General features: G+C 36.1%; 2 protein-coding genes across 2 annotated transcripts; one reads left to right on the forward strand and one right to left on the reverse strand.

The window, feature by feature from the left end:
- Positions 1-7,993: 7,993 nt before the first annotated feature.
- On the reverse strand, positions 7,994-9,201 carry LOC110881011 (uncharacterized serine-rich protein C1E8.05-like). Its single transcript, XM_022129402.1, has 2 exons — positions 8,745-9,201; positions 7,994-7,998 (listed from the first exon to the last, which is right to left on the reverse strand). The coding sequence occupies exons 1-2, from the start codon at positions 9,199-9,201 to the stop codon at positions 7,994-7,996; spliced, it is 462 nt and encodes a 153-aa protein (XP_021985094.1).
- A 4,243-nt stretch (positions 9,202-13,444) lies between these two features.
- Positions 13,445-21,814, forward strand: LOC110884459 (probable anion transporter 3, chloroplastic). Its single transcript, XM_022132167.2, has 8 exons — positions 13,445-13,936; positions 15,863-16,089; positions 18,075-18,426; positions 19,044-19,088; positions 19,542-19,688; positions 19,789-19,926; positions 20,096-20,129; positions 21,548-21,814. Exons 1-8 carry the CDS (start codon positions 13,538-13,540, stop codon positions 21,715-21,717), a joined length of 1,512 nt encoding a protein of 503 aa, XP_021987859.1. The 5' UTR covers positions 13,445-13,537; the 3' UTR covers positions 21,718-21,814.
- The last annotated feature ends 997 nt before the right edge of the window (positions 21,815-22,811 follow it).

Consider the following 22,811-nt stretch of genomic DNA (forward strand, 5'->3'; position numbering starts at 1 on the left):
TTCGCCATATTCAAGTAACACACATTTTTTTACAGAGAAACCGATAAACTCCCTGTTCAACCAAACAGGGTCCAGCAACCTCTTCCTGTGCCAGGCTGCTCCAACTTCCATTCTCACAATCTTCGGCTTTGTTGAGCACCTGCACATTCAAACTACATCAATTACTTGAACAATTTAGCCCAGGTCTGTTGGACCTTAGGCATTTCAACACAATAATTTTCATTCAATGCTGGAAACTCTTTGTCATCATTCACAATGATTTTATCAATTTTCACTTCAACATTTTCTTCTTCTACAAAAGTCATCTGTTTCTTAGCACTCCATTTCTGTCCTTTTGGAGTACCTCTTTTGTAAAAATGTGAGTCTTTTTGAACACTTTGTTTTTGAACAACAATTGGTTTCCAAAACTGTTGAGGTTTTGTCATATCAACTGATGTTTTCCAACTTTGTGTTGTTCTTAATCTGGGTGTTTGAGAATTCCAGGTCTGTCTTGAATCGAACATATTCAGGTTTGACTTCCAAATTTGATTTGAAGCAAACTTGTTTGTATTGTACCTCCAAGTTTGTTTCGAATCAAATCTGGTAGACCTTTGTTTCACACCCTCAGATTTTTGTTTCTCAACATTTTCAGGCTTCTTTTTTATCTCAACATTGACAGGTTTCAGATTTGGACACTTTCGTGCAAGATGTCCAATTTGATCACATTTAAAACATGTTCTCTTGGACACATCTTTGACCTGTGGTTGTTGCTTTTTCTTTTGAGCTAAAAACTCGTCATTAGACTGTCGTCTAAATTTTAGTTCTTTCTCTTCTTCTGTCGTTGTTCCATGAACAAAACTCATCTTTGTTTGAGAATTTGGTATTTCATTTCTTTTCCAACTTTGTTTCTTCTTATAACCCAACCCAGTCTTCATGTTTTTCTTTTTAAAATCAGGTTTGTTATAAAAAGTTTTACGACCTTTACCAGCAAACTTTGAAATTTGAGATTTCTCAATTTCAACCATTTTGAAAACCTTATCAACCTTTTCTGAGATCACATTCTGAATTGGGAAAACAACATCTAAGAATAATTTGTCCGATCCAGTCATGGTATAAACCAATCCTTTTGAATCATCATTCAAATTTTTCTCAGATTTTGACTGTTTAAGATAGCCATCATGAAAATTTCCCTCATTTTCATCATGTGATTCAGACTTACCTTTGTTTGACTCATCTTTCAGAACACTTTCAACAACCTTACTTACCACCTCTGAATCATTAGCTTCATCAGATTTGGAGTAAGTCACATCGATACTTTCAGGTAATTGGTCAACTATGTTCAAACCTTTTGCCACCTTTTCCTCATCATAAAAAGTATAATTGTTTCTCAATGGTGGTGGAACCTGATGAAACTCTGAACCAATACCCTTTTTATTCTTGTTATCTTTATCATCTGGTGTGATGTTGAAAATGCGTTAGAGAATGTACGAAGAGTTATGATAACTTTGAAGTTTGGTAACAATCTTTTCTTTTTCAGCCAGAACTTGTTTGAGATTAACAACTTCATCAACACACTTGTTTAATTCAAGTTGCTTTTCTTTAAACTTTCTCTCATACAGTTCTTTGGTTGTTAAAGTTGCAAACAATCTTTCATTAAAACTTTTAACTTGTTTTTTCAAAGTATCATAAGCCTCTTGTACTCTCTGACTTGACCTCTTCAAATTATCATAATCTTTTTGAAAATCTTGAAACTTATTATCTTTCACCACACAATCAACACATTTAGCTGTACACCTTTCTTTCAAAATCTTATTTTCATGTTCAAGACCATGACATTTCTGTGTTAGTTTTTCAACCTTTAGTTTCAAAATTTCTTCTTTTTCAATCATTTCTTTATATTTTAATTTGAAAACATTTTCAAGTTTGTTTGTTTCAATATCTTTTGTTTTGATTATTTCATCCTTTTCAATACAAGCTCTGCATATTTCCATGCATTTCTTGCATTGTTCAGTCAGTTTTAAGATTTTAGAATCAGAATTTACCTCAGTGATTGGCACATCGGTGTTTTCAGCTGCCTTTGTCTGTTTCAGCTCTTCTTCTCTTCACCAGCACCTTCATCACTAGCAGATTTCAAATTCTCAATCTTTAACCTAGTCAAACTTTCGGTTTTCTTTGCTTTTTCAACTTCTTCTCTCTTCTCTTCTTCTTCCATCTTCTGTTCCTCTTCAATCTTCTATTCCTCTCCTACATCATTCTTTGCCATAATTTTCATTTCTTCAACCAGCTTTTTCAACTCTTTTTCTTTCCTTTTCTTCATTTCTACCACCTTCGGTAGACTTGCATCACAAACTTCTTTTATCTTGTTCAACAAATCCGGCAAATATCCTTTATCAGATAACCTTCTTGTGTTGAAAGTAGCCTGTTTTGGAATCAAATTTGTTACAGCCTCAAAATCCACCTTTGATGGGTCAACAACCTGATTACCCTGTGGAGCCAGGTAACATTCCAATTCATCATTCCATCTTTTGGCTCTTTGGGCTTCTTTGAATGGTTCTCTTAATTTTTCAATTTCCCATCTCGCGTAATCTCTTCTCCACCATAAATCATGATCAACATTAGCTACAAACGCATGTCCAACACAATCTTCTTCAGGGAAATCTTGACTCCAGTCGTAACCTTCATCGTCATGAATAACTGCCAGAGCTCTTGATTTTTCTTCAGGCTGCTTCAATCTTGGCGGTTCTGATTTATTCTGATGATAAATCGCTTTCTTGTAGTAATCTTCTTTGAACGGGTTTTCAGAATCATTAGCATACGCATTTCTACATTCACGCTTAAAGTGACCTTTCTGTTTACACTTGAAACATGTCACTTTAGACTTGTCAAAGACCAACTTGGTAGATGGTCCACCAATAGACTTTCTTCCTGTAATCTCCATGAAACGTTGAGCTCTCCGGACTGCACTGGCCATACACCACCTTATGTCGATCAATTCCATTTCCTCAGGATCTATTTGATCGTAGTCTTCCTTTGTCAGATTAGTGTTGCCTATCTTGCCTGCCACAAGGCTCTCATACGATTCAAGTACAGATGCTAAAAATACCATCTGTTGTTTTGCTGACTCTTCACTGAAATTCTGCCCATTCTTCAGATCCACTGCAATATTACACTGAAATAAATTCTTTGATGCAGATTGGCTTGAAGTTGTTGAAGAAGATCCACCGTGAAAACCACTGTGAGGAGTTTCATGATTCACAGAATTTGAACTTTCTGCAGAAAATGCTGTTCTTGGGGATCCAGCCTTTGGAAGTTCTCCTCTGTAATACAACTCCACATTCTGCTGATAGGCTGAATTGTTGATTTTAGATTTCTTGATCTCCAACTCGTGGCTTTCTAGTCTTTCAATTAGCAAATCCACTGTCAACTCTTCAGCAACGAATGGAACAATTTATCGACCAACTCCTCTTGAGTGTATGTGATTTTGTGTCTTGCCAGCTCCATTTTCAGATGCCCAAATCTCTCGATCATTTTACAAATAGATTCATTTTTCATTCAACCAAATAAATCAAATTCTTTGCGTAACAGTTTCTTTTTGTTTTTCACAATCTCAGAAGTACCTACACATTTTCTCTCTAAAGCTTCCCATAAACTCTTTGATGTTTTCTTTTGTTCAAGTAGCGAAATGATATCTTCTCTCACTGACTGTTTTATCAATGTAATCATTTTGTATTCAGCTACAATATTTTTTACATCCATTTCTGTGAATTCTTTTTCATCTATCAACTCTCCTCCTTCTTTTACTGGTTCTATATATCCATATTTCAATTTTAACCAACTTTCAGGAGCAAAAGCTTTTACCCAACCCTCAAAACGATTTTTCCACCAGTTATAATCTTCAATCTTCATTAATTTCGGTGGTTTCTGTTAACTTCCATACATATTCTCATATTTCAAATTCTCTGAAATCTCTTTCGAATATTCTCTCATATCAGATCTTCTTTTTGTCGATTCTGAAGTGAACGCGTTGTAGAATGTGTTGTAAAATTCTTCACCACTGCTCGACATCTTCAAACAATTTCACAAGTTGTATATCTTCAATCACCTGGACAAAAGAAACAAACACAATCAGTTTAAACAGTATCAAATAATCTGAAATAAACTGACACTCGGTTGTCGTGAAATGATCTTGACGCGAAAAAGTTCACTTTCAAGCGGAATATGAATCTCAAGCGAAATCAGACTTTTGAAACGAAAACACTTGTGATGTTCAAGCGAAATCAGGTTTTTTTTTTAAACAGACATCCATTTTCAAGCGAAATCAGAATAATATTCTCAAGCGGAATCACTTGAATAGCATTTTGGAGCGGAATCAGCTGGTCTTTCAAGCGGGACTACTGTTTTAAGCGGAATAACTTGCAATTTCAAGCGGAATAGTATATTTCGAGCGAAATCAGCTGAATATTTCAAGCGAACCTATAAAGTTCGTTCAAGCGGAATCACAAATTTTCCATTTTTGTCACTATTAAGCCGAATTATGGTCTCAAACTCTCAAGGCTTTGTTATTATACTGTTTTGTACAATCTGTGAAAACTCAAACCATTTTGACCATAGAAACTTGTTCAGATTGAAAAAGAAGGTGTAGAAGTCAGAAAACTAATGATATCAAGCTAAACTCTTCTTCCTGAGCTCTGATACCACTTGTAGGATCGGTTTTGACACCGTACGATTGCGTAACAACACGTTCGACGTGCGGAATCCGTGAACGTGCGTGACCGAACACACAAGAACGTACTATAACCGTGATTCAATTGATTATGACGAGTACAAAGTGCCGAGAATCACGTGAGAGAACTTTCTCTCTCTAGACTTTCTCTCTCTAAGATTAGCTCTCTAATTCCCAAATGAGCAAAAGTCTTAAACCTAACACTATAACTCCCTATTTATAGGCCAAGGCTTTTAATGAAACTTCTCATTAATTACAAGATTGCCACCTTGCCTTTTGACTAGATATAACACTATAAAGACTCGTTATCTTCAGTTTCTCGCTACGGCTCGGATTGACGAAGGCGATAGACATTACTGCACTAACACCAAGGCATCCACGTTTCACACACTGTTACATCAAAATTGTTCATATCGAAAATGAGGATCTGAGGAATATTCAACACTTAGAAGATGTCGGAACTAATGAAACTAGAACCTTTCATGTGAGAGGAAGGCCCTTGTCGCGTGAAAGGATTAACCTTTCGAGCGAGAGGGGTGCCTTTCGGGCGACAGGCATTGTTTCGAGACGTAATCAACTCGGTTTTGGTTGAACTGTTCATCTTCTTGGCTGGAATCGACTCTATCACTAACCCACAACTATGAACTTAGTTCGTGAGCTCGACGAGTCTCTGATTCGGCCAAGTTCAGTAACGGAAAATTTGTTTTGTAAAAAGGTTTGAAAGTTAAACTCCAAATCTTAGCTTGGTCCTCAACATAGTGAGAATTGTTATCAGATTGCCAAGGCAAATCTGTTGTACCAGCTGATTTGATATGGAGTTCTTGCAAAAAAAAAGTAGAAAAGTAGAAGATTCTAGAAAAAGTAGAGTGTTTGTGAGTTGAAACTCACTCAGGAAGTTGCTGGAAGTAGTTGAGCTCGAGTGTGCGAAGTCAGAATTTTAGAGAGAATTTCGGAGTTGTAGAAGTGAAAAAAATGAAGAAGTGGGTTGGTATTTATAGGCTGAAGCTGGGTTGACAGGTATTTCGGACGAGAGGGGCCTCTCGTGCGAGAGGGCCTTTCACATGAGAGGCGCTTTCCCCTTTTGTTCGAATTTCAAGTTTGTCGTTATAGCGTATTTTGTCGGTCTTAAGTGTTTTAAACATATGGGTGTAATGCAATAATGTAATTTATGAATAAATGAATGAATGAATTTGTATACATAATAAGCATGAGGTTGCGTAAATATGTATTTAAACGATCGATTGAACGAGTAACAAGTATATATAAAATATGAATTTCGTTACAATCAAAGTTTCAAATTGTGAAATTGGGAGTGGATTATGAATATGATACTAATACAAGTTTCCAAAGATAGAAATACAAGCAATCTTTCTAATTGGGGAAAGTTCTAAAAAGCGAGGCATTACACAAACCTAGGCAGTACAATCAAGATTGATACAGGGCCTGACCCTAGTAGTCCTACCAAACAGTTTAAAAGATGTTATTTTTGTTTTGCATCAATGATGATAGGTTTCAAGACAATTAAAAGAGATATCCTGGGTCTAGATGGTTGTATCATGAAAGTTTCGTTACCTGGTCAGATTCTTACAACTGTTGGGATTCATGGTAACAACGGTATTTACCCAGTAGCGTATGCTTTAGTTGAGGTTGAAACTTTAAAATCTTGGGAATGGGGTTCCTAAGGGACGATCTTGACTTACCAAATATACACCAACTTCACTCATTTCAGACATGCAAAAGGTAATATAAGTAACCTTTTTAATCTATCTTTCTTGTTTTGGGGTTAACAGTTCCTTTAATGTTCTGTAGGGTCTTGTGCCAGCTTTGTCAAAGGTTTTCCCACGTGCAGAGCAACGCTACTGTTTAAGGCATATTCATGACAAAAAAAAAAAGAAACAATGGTGTGGTGACTTGTATAAAAACATGTTATGGGGAGTGGCTAGTAAGACATTGGTGTCGTATTAGGAAAATGATATGGAAGAGGTGAGAAAAGCGTAACCTCAACTCCATGAATGGATGAAACAAATCCCACCAAACAGTTGGTGTCGTGCTCACTTCACTAAGAGGGCTACGTGTGACATCTTGTTGAACAACATATGTGAGGTGTTCAACATCGGAGTTCATAAGAGTTTACATGATCAAACAAATTGTGAATGTTAAGAAGATAATCGCTAAAGTTATGGGTTCATTAACTCCCCATGCTACATAGGTGTACAACAAGATAAAGGAAGAAGCATCACAACTAAATGTGTTGATAATCATTACCAGGTTAACAGTATGAGTTCTCGGTGCGTGGTTGATGTGAAGGGGAAAACATGTACTTGTGAGAAATGGGATCTGATGGGAATGCCATCTAAGCATGCAACTGCTGCTATATGGGACATGGTTAGAAATGATATTAGGGTTGGTCTTCCGGGAGAGTGGGTGTCAGGAGTGTATTGGTTGGATACTTGGATAAAGGCTTATGAGAATGTCATAAAACTAATCCCAAGGCCAGACAAATGGAGACCCTCTTGATGTCTAACAACACTAACACCTCCAAAAGCATCACAATAGGTAACTTTACATGCACTAGTAGTTTTTTATGCTAAAATTATACTAATTTAAATACAATTGTTTGTAGGTTGGTAGGCCTAAGAAGAAAAGAAGGAAGACATTTGGTGAGGTTGAAGTTGAAGCATATTTTGAAACTGGCGGGAATATGACCCGGAAGGGCACCACCTCCACATGTAGCAAATGTGGTCACTAGGGCCAAAACATGAGAAGTTGTAAGGGATAATGTGGGAGCAATGGTCATCAGTCACAAAATGCTACACAAGGTGCACCTAGGGCAAGTCAGACTCATTAGTGTCGTGTAGATGGTTTCATGAGGTGGATTAAGGTTGTTAAGACAATTTGATGTTGGATGTATGAATGTTAACTTAGTTGTAACTTCAGAGACAATTTATTAGGTTTAAGACATGTTCTGTATGCTTATGTAGGCAATTTGACTTTGGATGGTTTGACTATTTTATGAATGTGTATGTTCTAAACTGTTTGGTTCTACAATCAATTATGCATGTATATATGTTAGACTATTAATTGTAAAACAGGAGAACTCCTTGTAGCCAAGGTTTTGACCAAAACCGACTAGAAACAAATAGAGTGCAGGAACAATGTATGCATAATAAAAACCATGTTGATCATTATAATTTAGCTCAAATCTTGTTTTTACTCTCATAACTTTTTAAAACATAGTGTTTAATGGAATTACAGATGTGTTGTTGGGATAAGCTCACATTCCTCTATGCTTTAACCTGAATTTTTATTAAAAACAGAACATAGCCAAATATATTATTGTTATTGTTATTGTTGTTGTTATTATTATTATTATTATTGTTACTGTTGCTGTTATTGTTATTGTTACTATTACTATTATTGTTATTGTTATTGTTATTGTTATTATTGTTATTGTTATTGTTATTATTGTTATTGTTGTTATTGTTATTGTTTTATTGTTATTGTTATTGTTTTATTGTTATTGTTGTTGTTGTTGTTGTTGTTATTGTTATTGTTATTGTTATTGTTATTATTCTACTGTTGCTGTTGCTGCTACTACTGCTACTGCTACTGCTACTACTGCTGCTACTACTACTGCTGCTACTACTGCTACTACTACTGCTACTACTGCTACTACTGCTTGCTGCTGCTGCTGCTACTGCTGCTACTACTGCTCCTACTGCTGCTACTGCTGCTGCTGCTATGCTACTGCTACTGCTCCTGCTACTACTGCTGCTGCTCCTACTACTGCTGCTGCTGCTCCTACTACTGCTGCTGCTGCTCTTCCTACTGTTGCTGTTGCTGCTGCTATTGCTACTGCTGCTACTGCTACTGCTCCTACTGCTACTGCTACTGCTACTGCTGCTGCTACTACTGCTCCTCCTACTCCTCCTCCTACTCATCCTCATCCTCCTCCTCCTCCTCCTCCTACTCCTCCTACTGCTGCTACTGCTGCTACTACTGCTACTACTGCTACTACTACTGCTACTACTACTGCTACTACTGCTTGCTGCTGCTGCTACTGCTGCTGCTACTGCTGCTGCTACTACTGTTGCTGCTACTGCTCCTACTGCTGCTGCTGCTACTGCTGCTGCTGCTATGCTGCTGGCTGCTGCTACTACTGCTACTACTCCTGCTACTACTGTTGCTGCTCCTACTACTGCTGTTGCTGCTCCTACTAATGCTGCTGCTACTGCTGCTACTACTGCTGCTGCTGCTGCTGCTACTGCTCCTACTGCTGCTGCTATGCTGCTACTGCTGCTGCTGCTATGCTGCTGGCTGCTGCTACTACTGCTACTGCTCCTGCTACTACTGCTGCTGCTCCTACTACTGCTGCTGCTGCTCCTACTACTGCTGCTGCTGCTCCTCCTACTACTGCTGCTGCTGCTACTGCTACTGCTACTGCTGCTACTGCTACTGCTCCTACTGCTCCCTCTACTCCTCCTCCTACTCCTCCTCATCCTCCTACTACCACTACCACTACCACTACCACTACCACTACCACTACTACTACTAGTATTACTATTATTATTAAACAATGTCTTATAACAATAAGTGCTCGTCTAGACATCTCGTATTCCCAATAGTCATTTTACTTGTAACTTACTCCTTTGACAGGATATAAGATACAAGTTTCATATTTCTCACGTTTATAACTGTTACATCAAGGTTTAGAGTATTACATTGTCATCCAACGGTCTTAAACTTCAGAGACCGACTTGCGGTTTTAGTACTATATGTTGGGTCTCGTGTTATGGGTTAGCCATCTCGTAACTTCATACACCTATTTAGTTGTATATAATTTAGAGTTAAATGCTATTTTAGTCCCTTTGGTTTGGGTCATTTTAGCAGTTTAGTCCAAAGGTTTGCAATGTTGCTATTTTAGTCCAAATAGTTTCAAACCTTGTCTTTTTAGTCCACTGGGTTAAATTCATTCATTTTTTCTGTTAATAAGAAGGACAATTCGATCATTTAATATACAATTCTGTTAACTAGAAGGGCAATTCGGCTATATAAAATGACCGAATTGTCCTTCTCGTTAACAGAAAAACGGATAAAGTTAACTCAGTGGACTAAAATGGCAACGTTTGAAACTATTTGGACTAAAATGGCAACGTTTCAAACCTTTGGACTAAACTGGCAAAATGGCCAACCATAGGGACTAAAAAGGCATTTAACTCTTTATTTAAAGCTTACCATGTTGGGCTCGTGTTATGGGCTAGCTTTCTCATAACTTTGGGCAATAACTTACAGTTTTGATGGAAATGTCAACTAGTATATAATTAATATTTGTAAGAAAAACCTAAAAGTATTTGATTATTAGTAAAGAATAAAGAGTACATCAGAAATAATCAACAAACTAAAAGGATAACAATACAAAAAAAAAAGTGATAGGACCATGTTGTTTTGGGCCTAACCGATTTACGTGCTTTCTAGGTCTAATCTTGGGCTTGGAAATGGCCTGGGTCAGGTTTAATTTATATTTCTTCCCTTAAAATGCAATGAAACCACAATAATTAAAATTTATGATTTATATCTCTTCCTTTATATTTAAAAATCTACCAAAATTAAGCCAATTTTGAAACTAAAAAGGCTATCTAAATTAAATTCTCTAAAACTACGCCCAAATGACAACCCATTAACCCCAAACGGCTTCTTCACGTGACACCTTGTGCTTCTTTTACATACATCTATACAACTAAAATCTGAATGACACTCTGGTCCTTTTTTACAGTGACTCGTGATTGTTACACAACACTTTGAAACAAGATATTTTTTTGATAATTTTTTTTTAAAATTTACTCATTATAACAAGATATTTTTTTAATAAAATAAATTCTAATTTACTCATTATAAAATAAATAAACAGCCCACTAAATACTTAAATGAATCTACGTAAAATAAATAAAAAGCCCACTAAATACTTAAATATACGTAAATTAAGCCAATTTTAAAACGAAAAGGGGCATCTAACTAAATCCACAGCCCAAATGAGAACCCATCAACTCAGAGCCCATATCTTTTAGACCTAAATTCTCTTCCCCTCCCCCAAATCAACGCCATGATGATATGATATTATTATAGGTTACCAGGCTTTAAAAATAGATTGCCCACTTGACATTTATAAAAATATTTATTTATATTTATATACACTACAAATCACATGGAGGGAAATCGTGACCTACTGGTTCAGCTAAATTACGAAGTTGCATCATTTAAATTTACAATTTTGTCATTGTTTTTTTTTTCTTCCAGTCAAATCACGATTTTACCATCAGTTTAAATCTACAGTTTTGCTACGGTTTTTGTTTTTTTTTTCCCTGTCAAATTACAATTTTGCCCTCAGTGTAAAATTACAGTCATGTGACCGTTTTTAGTTTTTTTTTTTGGACAAAACTATAGTATTGTTTTGTTTTAATGTGTTAACCCGATGTAATTTTTATTCGTGCCAGGCGGCTGCTTGGCACACGCTTATTTGTCCTGAAAAATTTCAATTTTGCCCCAGTTAAAATTATAATCTTTCCATCGATTTAGTTTTTTATAGCAAAAGTATGGTAGCGTTTTGTTTTAATTGGTTAACTCGATGTAATTTTTTTGAGATTGTGTTATTAGTAGTATGTACAAAGTTACCGAAACACAGACGTACATGTGAAAGAAATATTCGGCTTATTGCCCCGTAACGCGGGCAAGGCAAAAACTAGTTGTGTGACAAATAACAAAACAATCTATCCTTGATTCATAGTATAATTTACTTATATAACTTGTCACCGTTTGGACCCTCAGACGGTCCACCATTACCGAGAGGAGATTGAAAACTACCGGGCAGCGGTCCACCACTACCAGGAGGAGATTGAAAACTAACGGGCGGGGGTGGATAATAAACAGCATAATTACCCTGAAAGACATCCAAACCCCAAGGATCCTGACTTGCAAGACGCAAGATTGAGACCGAACGGAACATTTAGATCAAACAAACCCGGATTGCTATTTTGATTGTTTTGATGACTCCCCTGATTCGACTTGCTAGCCGAGTCACTACCGAAAAAAAGTTTTTGTCACCCCAAAACGACATTGATAACGTAATATAATTTGAATACAGAGAAATATCGAAGAAATAAATAGAAGTTGAATGAAAATGAAATAAATAAGATTAGTGTCGTTTATATAGATGTTTTTACGGAATATTACATTGTTTCAAATGATTAACACGTGAATCGAGGAATCTAACGTCGAATCAAATAACTCGCACAAATATCAAGGAATATAACATCTAATCGCATAACTGGCACGAGAATCGAGTAATATAACATCAAATCGAAGAATCTTACTTCTAGTCGCATGCGTATCGAGGAATAATACGTCGAGTCAGACAGTTAAAATAAAAAAAAAAAGCTTATTCTATTCTCACACCACTAAAATCTTATTTCCATATCCTTTACACTCTCTCTCTATATGTATCTATATATATATATAGAGAGAGAGAGAGAGATAAAGGGGAGTGGTGTGTTAATTTTAAGACAAAAAAAAAATACGAAATTCGAACTATACGGGCTGTATAATCTTATACGGCCCGTATAAAGGTGTCGTATACATTATATACGACCAAACAAAAATCTTATTCTCACATGATGTATACAGTCTGTATACATTATGTGAGAATAAGATTTTTCCATGTGGGATTATTAATACCCTTTTTGGAATGAATACTTTCGATATCAGTACGGTACCGAGCTGATACTGTAGTAGTTGGCTAGGTGTAAATGCCCGGATAGTCCTTGTGGTTTGCCCTTTTTCATCTTTAGTCCCTAACTTTCTAATATTACAGCTATAGTCCCCAACTTTTCAATTTTCGTTCCCGGATAGTCCCTGTGCCTAACATCAGTTAGTTTTCTCAGTTAAGATGGTGTGAAATAACAAAAATACCGTTTTCCTTAAAAAGGGCAAACCACAGAGAGTATCCTGACATGTAATAAATAAAAAAATAAAAATCTAATTAATAAATTAAATTTCAAGTGGACCCCACAACCTATCCCACTCTCACCCTACCCCTATCATCTTCATCTTCTTCTCGACAACACATACCTCAACTTTATTTTGTAATCTTTGTATGTTGTTTCGTTTTGTGTGTGCTCTAGCATCTTGGTAGGAGTGTTTGCCGTTCAAAAAAAAAACATACCTCAACTTTGGAGCTTCATAACCTGAAAAAGACGCAAACATTAGACCAAACTAATATAAACCTCATCATCACTATAAATCAGTCTTCCACCACCTGCATGGCTCTTAAAAACACACCCAAATCACACACACCCTATTAAACCTCACTACTTTCCCCCCTCCGGCGACCCACCGGACAATCTGCTGCAAGATTCTTCACATTCCAACTCAATTTTAGCAAGTCTGTGTTAAAGTTTACATTTTGACAATCTTTTGAATAGGGTTTTCTTGATTTCTTGATTTTCTTAATTTTCTTGATTTTTATTATGTATGGGCATGCTTTTGTTAGATTTTATGTAAAAATATATGTTCCCCTAATTGTCGGTAAATTAGAAACGTGGGTATTTACAAATCTTGGAAACATGTCAAAATGGTAGACCCATTGACACGTGTTGCCACGTAGGAACCATGGTCGACACACATGTCAAATTCAATAACCCTCCACCTCCCAACTCCTATTTCATGCCACCAAAATCCACCATTCTCACATTCATCACATAACAACAATTATCAACTACCCATTTGTGATTGATCTCATACTCAATATCAAATTATTTTCATTTACATTTCAAACTTTCCAGCATGGCTGCCACTGCAATCACTTCGAAATCCACTGCAAGATCTTCAAATCTGTCGAATACCCATTTCAATTCAATCCATTTTAGAAAACCCCTTTTCGTATTTCGCAATAATATCAAACAGAAATGGGGGAATTTGTCACTGCAAGGTGGCGGCTTGAGGAACAGAGAGGCGGTTGTAGAGAGAGAAACAATAAAAAGATTTGGGTTAGTGAGGTGTACGGCGGAGGGGATAGAGAGAGGGCAAGATAGTAATTTTGTTATGCCGGAAAGATTAAAGGTGGTGGCTTTAATGGCGTGTGTTATGTGTTTGTGTAATGCTGATAGAGTTATTATGTCCGTGGCTGTTGTTCCTCTTGCTGCTAAACATGGGTGGAACAGTTCTTTCTTGGGCATTGTGCAGGTAGTATTCAGTATTCAACCCTTTGATTATTATTAGGGTGAGATGGGCACTCCCGGAGAGTCCCCTCTCTTACGCACGGCCAATCAGCACGCGCCACGTCAACTCCTCTCTTAAACTCCCCTCACACCCTCAATTTGATGCCGGCACTCCTCTCTTAGGGGACTTGCTTTTTTATTCAAAAAGAAAAAAAAAGAAAATAATTTGATTGGTTGAAAAGCTTGTAGGCCACCCCCCTCTCTCTCCCTTCACGCGGTAACCTCCCACCGATGCCATTCACCGAATTGGGTCACTGCAGGGATGGCGGCGGTGTTCCCGCTAGGGGAATTGGGTCACCGAAGCCACTCCCCCCTGGTGCCCCGTATACCCTTAGCTTTAAGCTTTTATTATATTTTAAGAAAGACAGAACGGTACATGCACTAACCGGCCTTTGTCCCGATTGTTGAGTGTTATGTGTCTTGTATCCAAGACTTGATGCAAAACTACTATCGAGCCAGCACATGGTAGACCCTCCTCAGACCCTACCTTAGCTTTGCTATTGATGGATTTATTGAGTATGATGATGATTATATTTTAAGAAAAAGAATCATTGAATTGATGGATTTATCGAGTATGATGATGATTATATTTTAAGAAAAAGAATCATTGGTCACGTTTAAATTTGCATAATTGTACTAATTACTTGTTAAAGTATTGATCTTTCAAGTTTAGGTGTGCTGCATATTGAATTGGGTTGTGTTTTCATAGTATAGATTTGGGGTATTTGATTGACTTCTAGACTAAGTGTTATGATATAATGCCACTGCCACCTCGGCTTGTTAATGCTCCACACACCGTCCTGGGGCGCCAAAGATGGATTCGCCAAGCCCATGACGTGCGTTTCCATTGCTATGTGTGGGGGCCACCTAAAATCAACCAATCACCTTTTTTTTTATAACTTTTAGCTGAACGATAATGTGATAGTTAAATGGTGAATTAGTTAAAAACCATTGTCTACGTGACAGTGGCGTTATTACACTTTTTAGTTAAACCACAATGCATAGTGTTATTCAATAGATTAGGGATATTTGACTTTTATTCAATCTTTTGTGGTTGTTGGACTTGGAAAGGTTGATGGCAGCTACTTGAGGAATATTACATGATGTGAAAGAAATGGGTCCAAACTCCAATCATAAACCTTGAGAAATTATAAGAATCTTGTAAACATTTTTTTTTTTTTTTGAACGGCCGACAAAACATTATTTTATTAATTGTAGCAAGACGCTACCCGCCAAATTTACATGGTACAACGAACACACCAAAACACTATAGAATTACATTACAAACTACCCACGAATTTCAAAACGACACCAATCTTCCCAAGGAAACCATTTTTGCCCGATTTTTTTTATCATGATTAAAATATGAGCAAGTAATTTATCATGATTATGTAAGTAGTTGTGTAAGTTTGAAAAAGTCATTAGCAGCCATGACTTGTAGAATATGAGACACTTGTCAAGACAGGAGTGGAAGTTGGATTCAAGTCTTGATGATCCCCACCAACATTATATAAAACGTGCAAACTTTTCAAGTACTAATAGTGCCTCTTTAGTCTTTACCTACCCTCACTATTTGTATATAGAAATCTTGAAAGGACAAAAAGAATTTTAGGTAGTGTTTAAGTGTTTTTATTACAGGGTGCTACTAAATGCACCCCTCTCACACATACTAAATGGGGCTTGTCACTTTTTCTCTCGGGGTGACGGGAGGGGGGTTGTAAATTGAACCAGGTACATACTTGAGTGACCTATATATTAGTTTTAGTAAGTATCTCTATAATTTATGTGAAATTGGTAGTCCTTGCAGCAATTATGAGTGCACGTTCATTTCGTGTTTAGGGAAATAAGCATTCAAAACTAACTAACAATTATGCACTTGTTTTGTGAATAGTCATCTTTTCTGTGGGGATACATTTTATCATCTGTTATTGGCGGAGCATTGGTGGACAAATATGGCGGGAAACGGGTGATAGCTTGGGGTGTATTCTTGTGGTCATTAGCAACACTTGTTACTCCATGGGCCGCAAATCATTCAACAATGAGCCTTTTAGCGGCCCGTACTTTCTTTGGCCTTGCACAAGGAGTTGCTATGCCTTCAATGAACATTATTTTATCAAGGTAAATGCTATTTTATTTTGCTTAATATTTTCATTTAGGCCGTGGGGTATGGGGCTTGGGTTGGGGCGTGGCCCCTTGGGGCTTGGGTTTCAAGCCGGGCGTGGGGCGGGGGACCAAGGTGACATGGCGGTTTGTGAATGGGCAAAAGAAAAGATCCGTTGGGCTAGCCGTTGGCCAACGGCTATATTTAAAAAAAAAAAATTCTTCCATTTTTTCACTATAAAAATCACATTTTACTTCCATTTTTTACCACATTCAACCATATCTTCTATACATCTTCAATTCTCCTACTACAAAACGAAAAAATGCATCCTTACAACCGTCCTTTTGACCCGAGCAACCCGTATGGATTCCAAGAAAATAATCCTAGCCCACCACCCACTCGTCCAGTAGCTCGCGTAGGGGAATCTACAGCGACCAGTTGGATGACATTTCATGCAAATTGGATACATTCAACGTATTCCAACAACAAAGGGCCGAAATACGAAGGAGCAAAGAAGCTAGAGATGCCACTAGAGATGCCCTGAAACAAAGACGGGATGATTTGAAAATTCTATCCCAGCCGATTGATCACCTACAGGGTGACGAGTTATAAATAGTCTTGGCGTTGAGAAAAGAGATAAAAAAAACAAATATAAAAGTTAGGAATTTTTTTTTTTTGTAATCTTCTTTTTTTGTAATTTTCTTTATTTAAAATTATTAAAAAAATTAAATTTGTGTTATTGGGTCTGCCCAGCGGGTCAGCCCAGCCGGTCAGCCCACAAGCCCACCAAACCCACGCCCCCCAAACCCTCGCCCACCATACCGTGTGTTCTTGTGGGTTTCCCATGTCTGCCACCCCGTTCCACATGTCAACCAATGCCCAACCCAAGCCCCAACCCCCGCCCCACCATACCCCATGGTCTTATATTAAGCGTTTTAATAGATGGATTTTTGTGGTTTTTTCTTTATTAGTTTTGCTCGTTTTACGCATGGGAATATAAAATAAATTTTAGCTTACTATTGTTCTAAAAGCATGATGTTTTAAACCTTTTTTTAAGTATATGTCACAATCCTAGAATTAATGTTTTAGTAAACATTAAACAAAGAAAGACAAATTTGTAAAGATGGTAGGGGAGTGACATATCCAAAAGTTTTGGCTATTATTGTAACAAACAAATTTTATAGGAGTGCAAGATAACAACAATCTATTATATTTTTTGTTTTCACACTACAAAAAACTATTCATGGATATGCAAGTGCATAGCGTGACTTACGTATTTTCTCTCCAACGGGTAAAATAAAATATATGCGCACACACACACCTATACATATATAGGGTTAGGTTTATGAGAAAACCACTAAAAACTTGGAAACCGAGAAAACTACCACCAACGAATCAATTTTTTATTTCATTTCATTTAATAATAAGTTTAGTATTGTAAAAAAAGAAGTCTATGTAGATCTAGGATGTAGCTCGTGAACTACATATATGAAGTAAATTGTGTATATATGTAGTTCACGAGCAATGCATAAATGTAGCTCGTCAATCTACATATATATTTGTTTTATATTTTTCAAATTTCTGCAAAAAATAGAACATATATTATAAAAAGAATGGAAAAATAATATTGAAAAAAATTCCTTTTTAAAGTGGTTTTCTCGAAGTTTTCAAGTATTTTACAAGTTTTCGTATGATCTCTTCTCTATATATAGCTCAAAAGAAGACGGTGAAATGGGTTGAAGGGTCGAACCTCCTAAAATATAATATTTCAAAAAGTTTAGATTACTATTGGAATAATTTACCATTTTAATCATATTTGACACAATTATTTATCAAAAACTGCAAAAACTTTGGTCAGAAGTGTTCCGGTCAACCCAATCCAACTCGATCTGCCCATTTTGAGACATATAGTTACTATTCTCAATATATATACATATAAATTGTGCTTGAGCATTTAGGTAACACATAACTCAATTTTTCTGAAAATTGTGCACATTTTTAGGTGGTTTCCATGTAACGAACGCGCTACCGCTGTTGGTTTATCTATGGGTGGATTTCATCTTGGTAATGTTGTGGGGTTGGTACTAACGCCTATAGTAATGTCATCAATCGGGCTTACAGGCCCATTCATTCTTTTCTCGTCTCTCGGGTTTATGTGGCTAACAACGTGGACACTTCGGGTCACAAACAACCCACAAGAAAGTCATACAATAAGCAATTCTGAATTGCGATTAATTCAAGCAGGAAAATCAAATGCAACTCCTCTAAAGAAGGGAGAACTCCCTCCGCTACGCCTGTTGTTATCGAAAATGCCAACTTGGGCCATCATTTTTGCTAACATGACTAACAATTGGGTGAGTTTATTGTTATTGTAATAATATCTTATTTACCATTTCATAATGTCGTATTTGTCCTTTCGAACACTGGATTTTGTTCAATTAGGAACCACCTTAAGTTGTGAGAACTTGCGAACCATAGGTGGAAATCCTACTTCATGTATGGGTTTTTCCACCATTTTTTGCACAAACGTAGATGAACACGTAACTAACACATCTATTAGATTTTTTTTTTGTCGAGCCGGCTTTTATCGTCATTTACACTAATGTAAAGAACATTTACAATAGTCCGTGATGTCAACATTTACACACATGTAAATTTGTTTTACGCTGATGTAAATTCACGCATCCGATTTTTTTTTGAAAAAGTTATTTTTTATATAGTTTCTGAAAAGGTTAATTTTTATATAGTTTTTGGGAAAAAAAATTAGCTTTGTTCTCTCTGTTGAGTTGTTCTCATTTTACCCTATCCTGTTAACAACATCTAATTTACCATTTTAAATAAAATAAATAAACACAAATACTTATAACTGTTGTATATTTATATATATATATATGTATTATGGGTAAATATTATTTTAATCTATGGGTTTTGGTTTGCTTCAAGCGTTTATGTTGTATTTTCATGTTTGCAGGGATACTTTGTTCTCCTCTCATGGATGCCTGTTTATTTTAAAACCGTGAGTATTGATTCCTCGGGATTTTCGATTCTTATTCATAAGCTACTCTTCATAATGAATAATGCTCCCTGGAGGTTGCAAAACGGGCGGGTTGGATTACGGGTCAAAGAATTATTGGTCGGACTTACCACAGACACTCTGGTTTCTTGAACTTTACTAATAGTAGATGTCTTATATATAATTAGGAAAAAAACTACTATAATTAAAATGAATTTTTAAAACAAAACAGTTTAGAGGTGTTATGCATTTTTACTTCCTTTTGGGTGACATTTAACCCATCTGACCCCTAGCACGTTGCCATATTTATGTTTTTTAATCTTACCCATTTGACCTGTTAGAGACACTATGATCCAAATAAACCCATTTACCCATGAATTGCCACATCTAATGCTCTTAGAAAAGAGCTTGTAAATGTGTGGTCCACTAAGTGGGTCCTACTTGATGTGTGTGTAGGTATTTAATGTAAACTTAAAGCAAGCAGCTTGGTTTAGTGCGGTCCCATGGGGAACAATGGCGTTCTCAGGATACGTTGCGGGTGCTGCTTCTGATTATTTATTAAAAGCAGGATACTCCTTGACTTTTGTCCGAAAAGTCATGCAGGTAATATAACATTTTAGCCATATTATAACAGCCAACATTTGTCATAAATTGACGACGTAGTGATTATCTAAATTTGATTGAATCGTGTTGGGCTTTGCAGTCGATTGGTTTTATCGGGCCAGGATTGGCTTTGCTTTTCTTGAATTACGCCAAGTCACCGACAGTTGCTTCGGTGTTTATTACAGTGGCACTCAGCTTGAGCTCTTTCAGTCAAGCTGGATTCCTGTTAAATATGCAAGTAAGATCAATCTCCCATTAATGTTTGTCTTTTATTCCTTTTTTTTTTTTTAATTTACTATAATTACTACTACTTAAAGTCTTTCAAAGAAAAGGCAGTTTCTCTTTTTCGGAAGTAAACAGTTAGTTTGATACTAATCACCATTCTACTTTTCTCTTCTTTTTTTTAGGATATTGCACCCAAATATGCAGGATTTCTTCATGGTATGTACTTTCAGCATCTTTGCATGTATGACTAGGGATGAGCAAAAAAAGAAATAACCGAACCAAAACAAAAACCGACGGTTCGGTTTTTGGATTTTTAATAATCGAAAATTTCAGTTTGGTTTTCGGATAACCGGAAAAAACGAACCGAATTGATAAGTTACAATAGTAGGCCCAACCCATATATTTTTATGTTCAATTTAAGTTGCTTAAGTGTTTAACCCATGCTAGTAGGAATTATTAATTTTATTCTTGAATATTAAGTATTTATAATAGAAACATTAACATGTATACTTGTAATTCAAATGATTTATCTATTAATTTTATTATTGAATATTAAGTATTTATAATTAGGAATAATGGGATTTTAATAATCCCAACTATTGCCACTTGGCCGGCAACGGTCCCAACTTCAAAAATTCCCACTAGTGGTCCCATCTTTTCACATATTGGCCTTCAATGGACCCTGGTTAACAGAACCCTAACGCCGTTAGTCTCCAGTCGCCGAAGAAACGTTTTTGGCCGGAAAACTCCTTTTTGGCCGGAAAACTCAACATTTTTGTCTTAAACCTCTTTGTAACCTTATTACGGACCTTTAGGAACCTTTTCTAGTAATAGCCCCAATTATTAAGGTCGTCGGAAAAACTCCTTTTTCACCGAAAAACTTCTTTTTGGCTGGAAAACTCAACTTTTTGGCCGGAAAACTCAAAAGTTTTCATCCAAAACCTGTTTGTAACCATAGATTGGATCTTTAGGAACCTTTTTCCGACCAAAAACGTTTTTCCGACGGTCGGAGACTAACGCCGTTAGGGTTCTGTTAGTCAGGGTCCATTGAAGGCCAATATGTGAAAAGATGGAATCGTCAGTGGGAATTTGTAAAGTTGGGACCGCTGCTGGCCAACGGGCAATAGTTGGGATTATTAAAATCCATTATTCTTTATAATAAAAACATTAACATGTTTACTTATAATTGAAATGATTTATCTATTTCCTACAAGAAATAACAAAATTTAATATAAAAGTTAAATGATCTTTAAAGTATTATAAAAGAAAATTTCTTAATAAAAACTTTGGAGAAACATAAAAATAGAATAGAATGTTAGGTTTACGTGAACGATATTAGTTAAAATGGTTAAATATAATAACTTAAATGTAAACATTTAAGAAAGATTCTTAAATTTTAGATTATACTTTTTATTTTTAAATCTTACGTAATTTTGTTCCAAAACCGAAAAACTGAACCGAACTGTTGCTAAAACTGAAAAAAGCTGAAACCGAACGGTTTCCAAAAAACCAAACATTTCGGTTACGGTTTACCATAAAACCGAACCGAACCGTGCACACCCCTAGTATGACTGTTTTTGTTTGTTTATTTGCATCACTCAGAATTTGACATATTTTTCTCTATAACTAAACAGGAATTTCGAACTCTGCTGGGACATTTGCTGCAATAATCAGCACGATCGGGACAGGTTACTTTGTGCAGTGGCTGGGATCATTTCAAGCTTTCTTAAGCGTGACAGCTTGCTTGTATTTCGCCACAGCCATATTTTGGAACCTTTTTGCTACTGGCGAACGCGTCTTTTAGGTTTGTATAGAAAAGAGATCCAAAGGGGACCCCAAGTTTAGTGATTTTTTGTTGTATAAACTGTGTTGAGATCAAGGTTTGAGTGTTGTAGGTTAAAAAAGAGGGGGAGATTTTTTCAGTGTTATGCAAATGTAAGTTACTAAGTTATATATAGTGGGGGCTTGGAAAGAGTATTTGTTTGCTCTTTGTCTCATGTAAAATAATTTTGAGCATTACAAAATAGAAGCTATATTTTTATTGAGTTAATTATATGGTTGGTCTATGTGATATGTCAATATCAATATATACTAGATAGTAACATACTTTTGCAATTTGTAACATGTCAATATTAATATTTTGGTCTAGATAAATATTTATCAGATTGTAACATGTCAATATTAATATTTTGGTTTTGATAAATATTTATTGGAAAGTACATAGATATTAGATAGCTACAAACGTTTGCAATTTGTAACAAATTTAGTCCAAACTTTTGCAATTTGTAACACCTTAGTCCCTAAAAACTAACGGGGTTAACCTTTTTTCGTTAACAGATGGGAAGTAAATGTGTTGTAAATTGTAAAAGTTTGGACTATGTATTTACTTTTTTAATAAAAACTAGGGTTAAGACCCGCCCGCGTTGCGGCGCGGGTACATCGTAAACACTGAATGGATTAGTCCAAACGTTATATGATGCATTGACCATATGAAAACACACATTTCGACGTATCCAGATGAACTCAATATAACCTGTAAAAGCATTGAGATTTGATCAAAAGTAAAGTAAATCAAATTCATATCGAACAATCATAACATATTATATGTGACCCAACTCAGACATAGAAAACATAACGGGATATGCACATGTAATCGAAAGGGATTAATTAGAGCTTTCGAAAAAATAGAGAAAAAGAAACCATACTTTGTCTCCACTCGGTTCGAAACAAACTTTACGAAACATACATAAAATAAACATGAAAACATATTATATTTGACCTGAGGTATTTCCCAAAAAAAATTTACGTGGAAACGTAGAACAACTTGAATTTATACCAAAACATACATAAAAATATGCACGTAAAAATGGTTTCTTTAAACGAAAATGTATTGTATTT

Source organism: Helianthus annuus, chromosome 10, assembly GCF_002127325.2.
Source record: "Helianthus annuus cultivar XRQ/B chromosome 10, HanXRQr2.0-SUNRISE, whole genome shotgun sequence".
Lineage (NCBI taxonomy): Eukaryota > Viridiplantae > Streptophyta > Magnoliopsida > Asterales > Asteraceae > Helianthus > Helianthus annuus.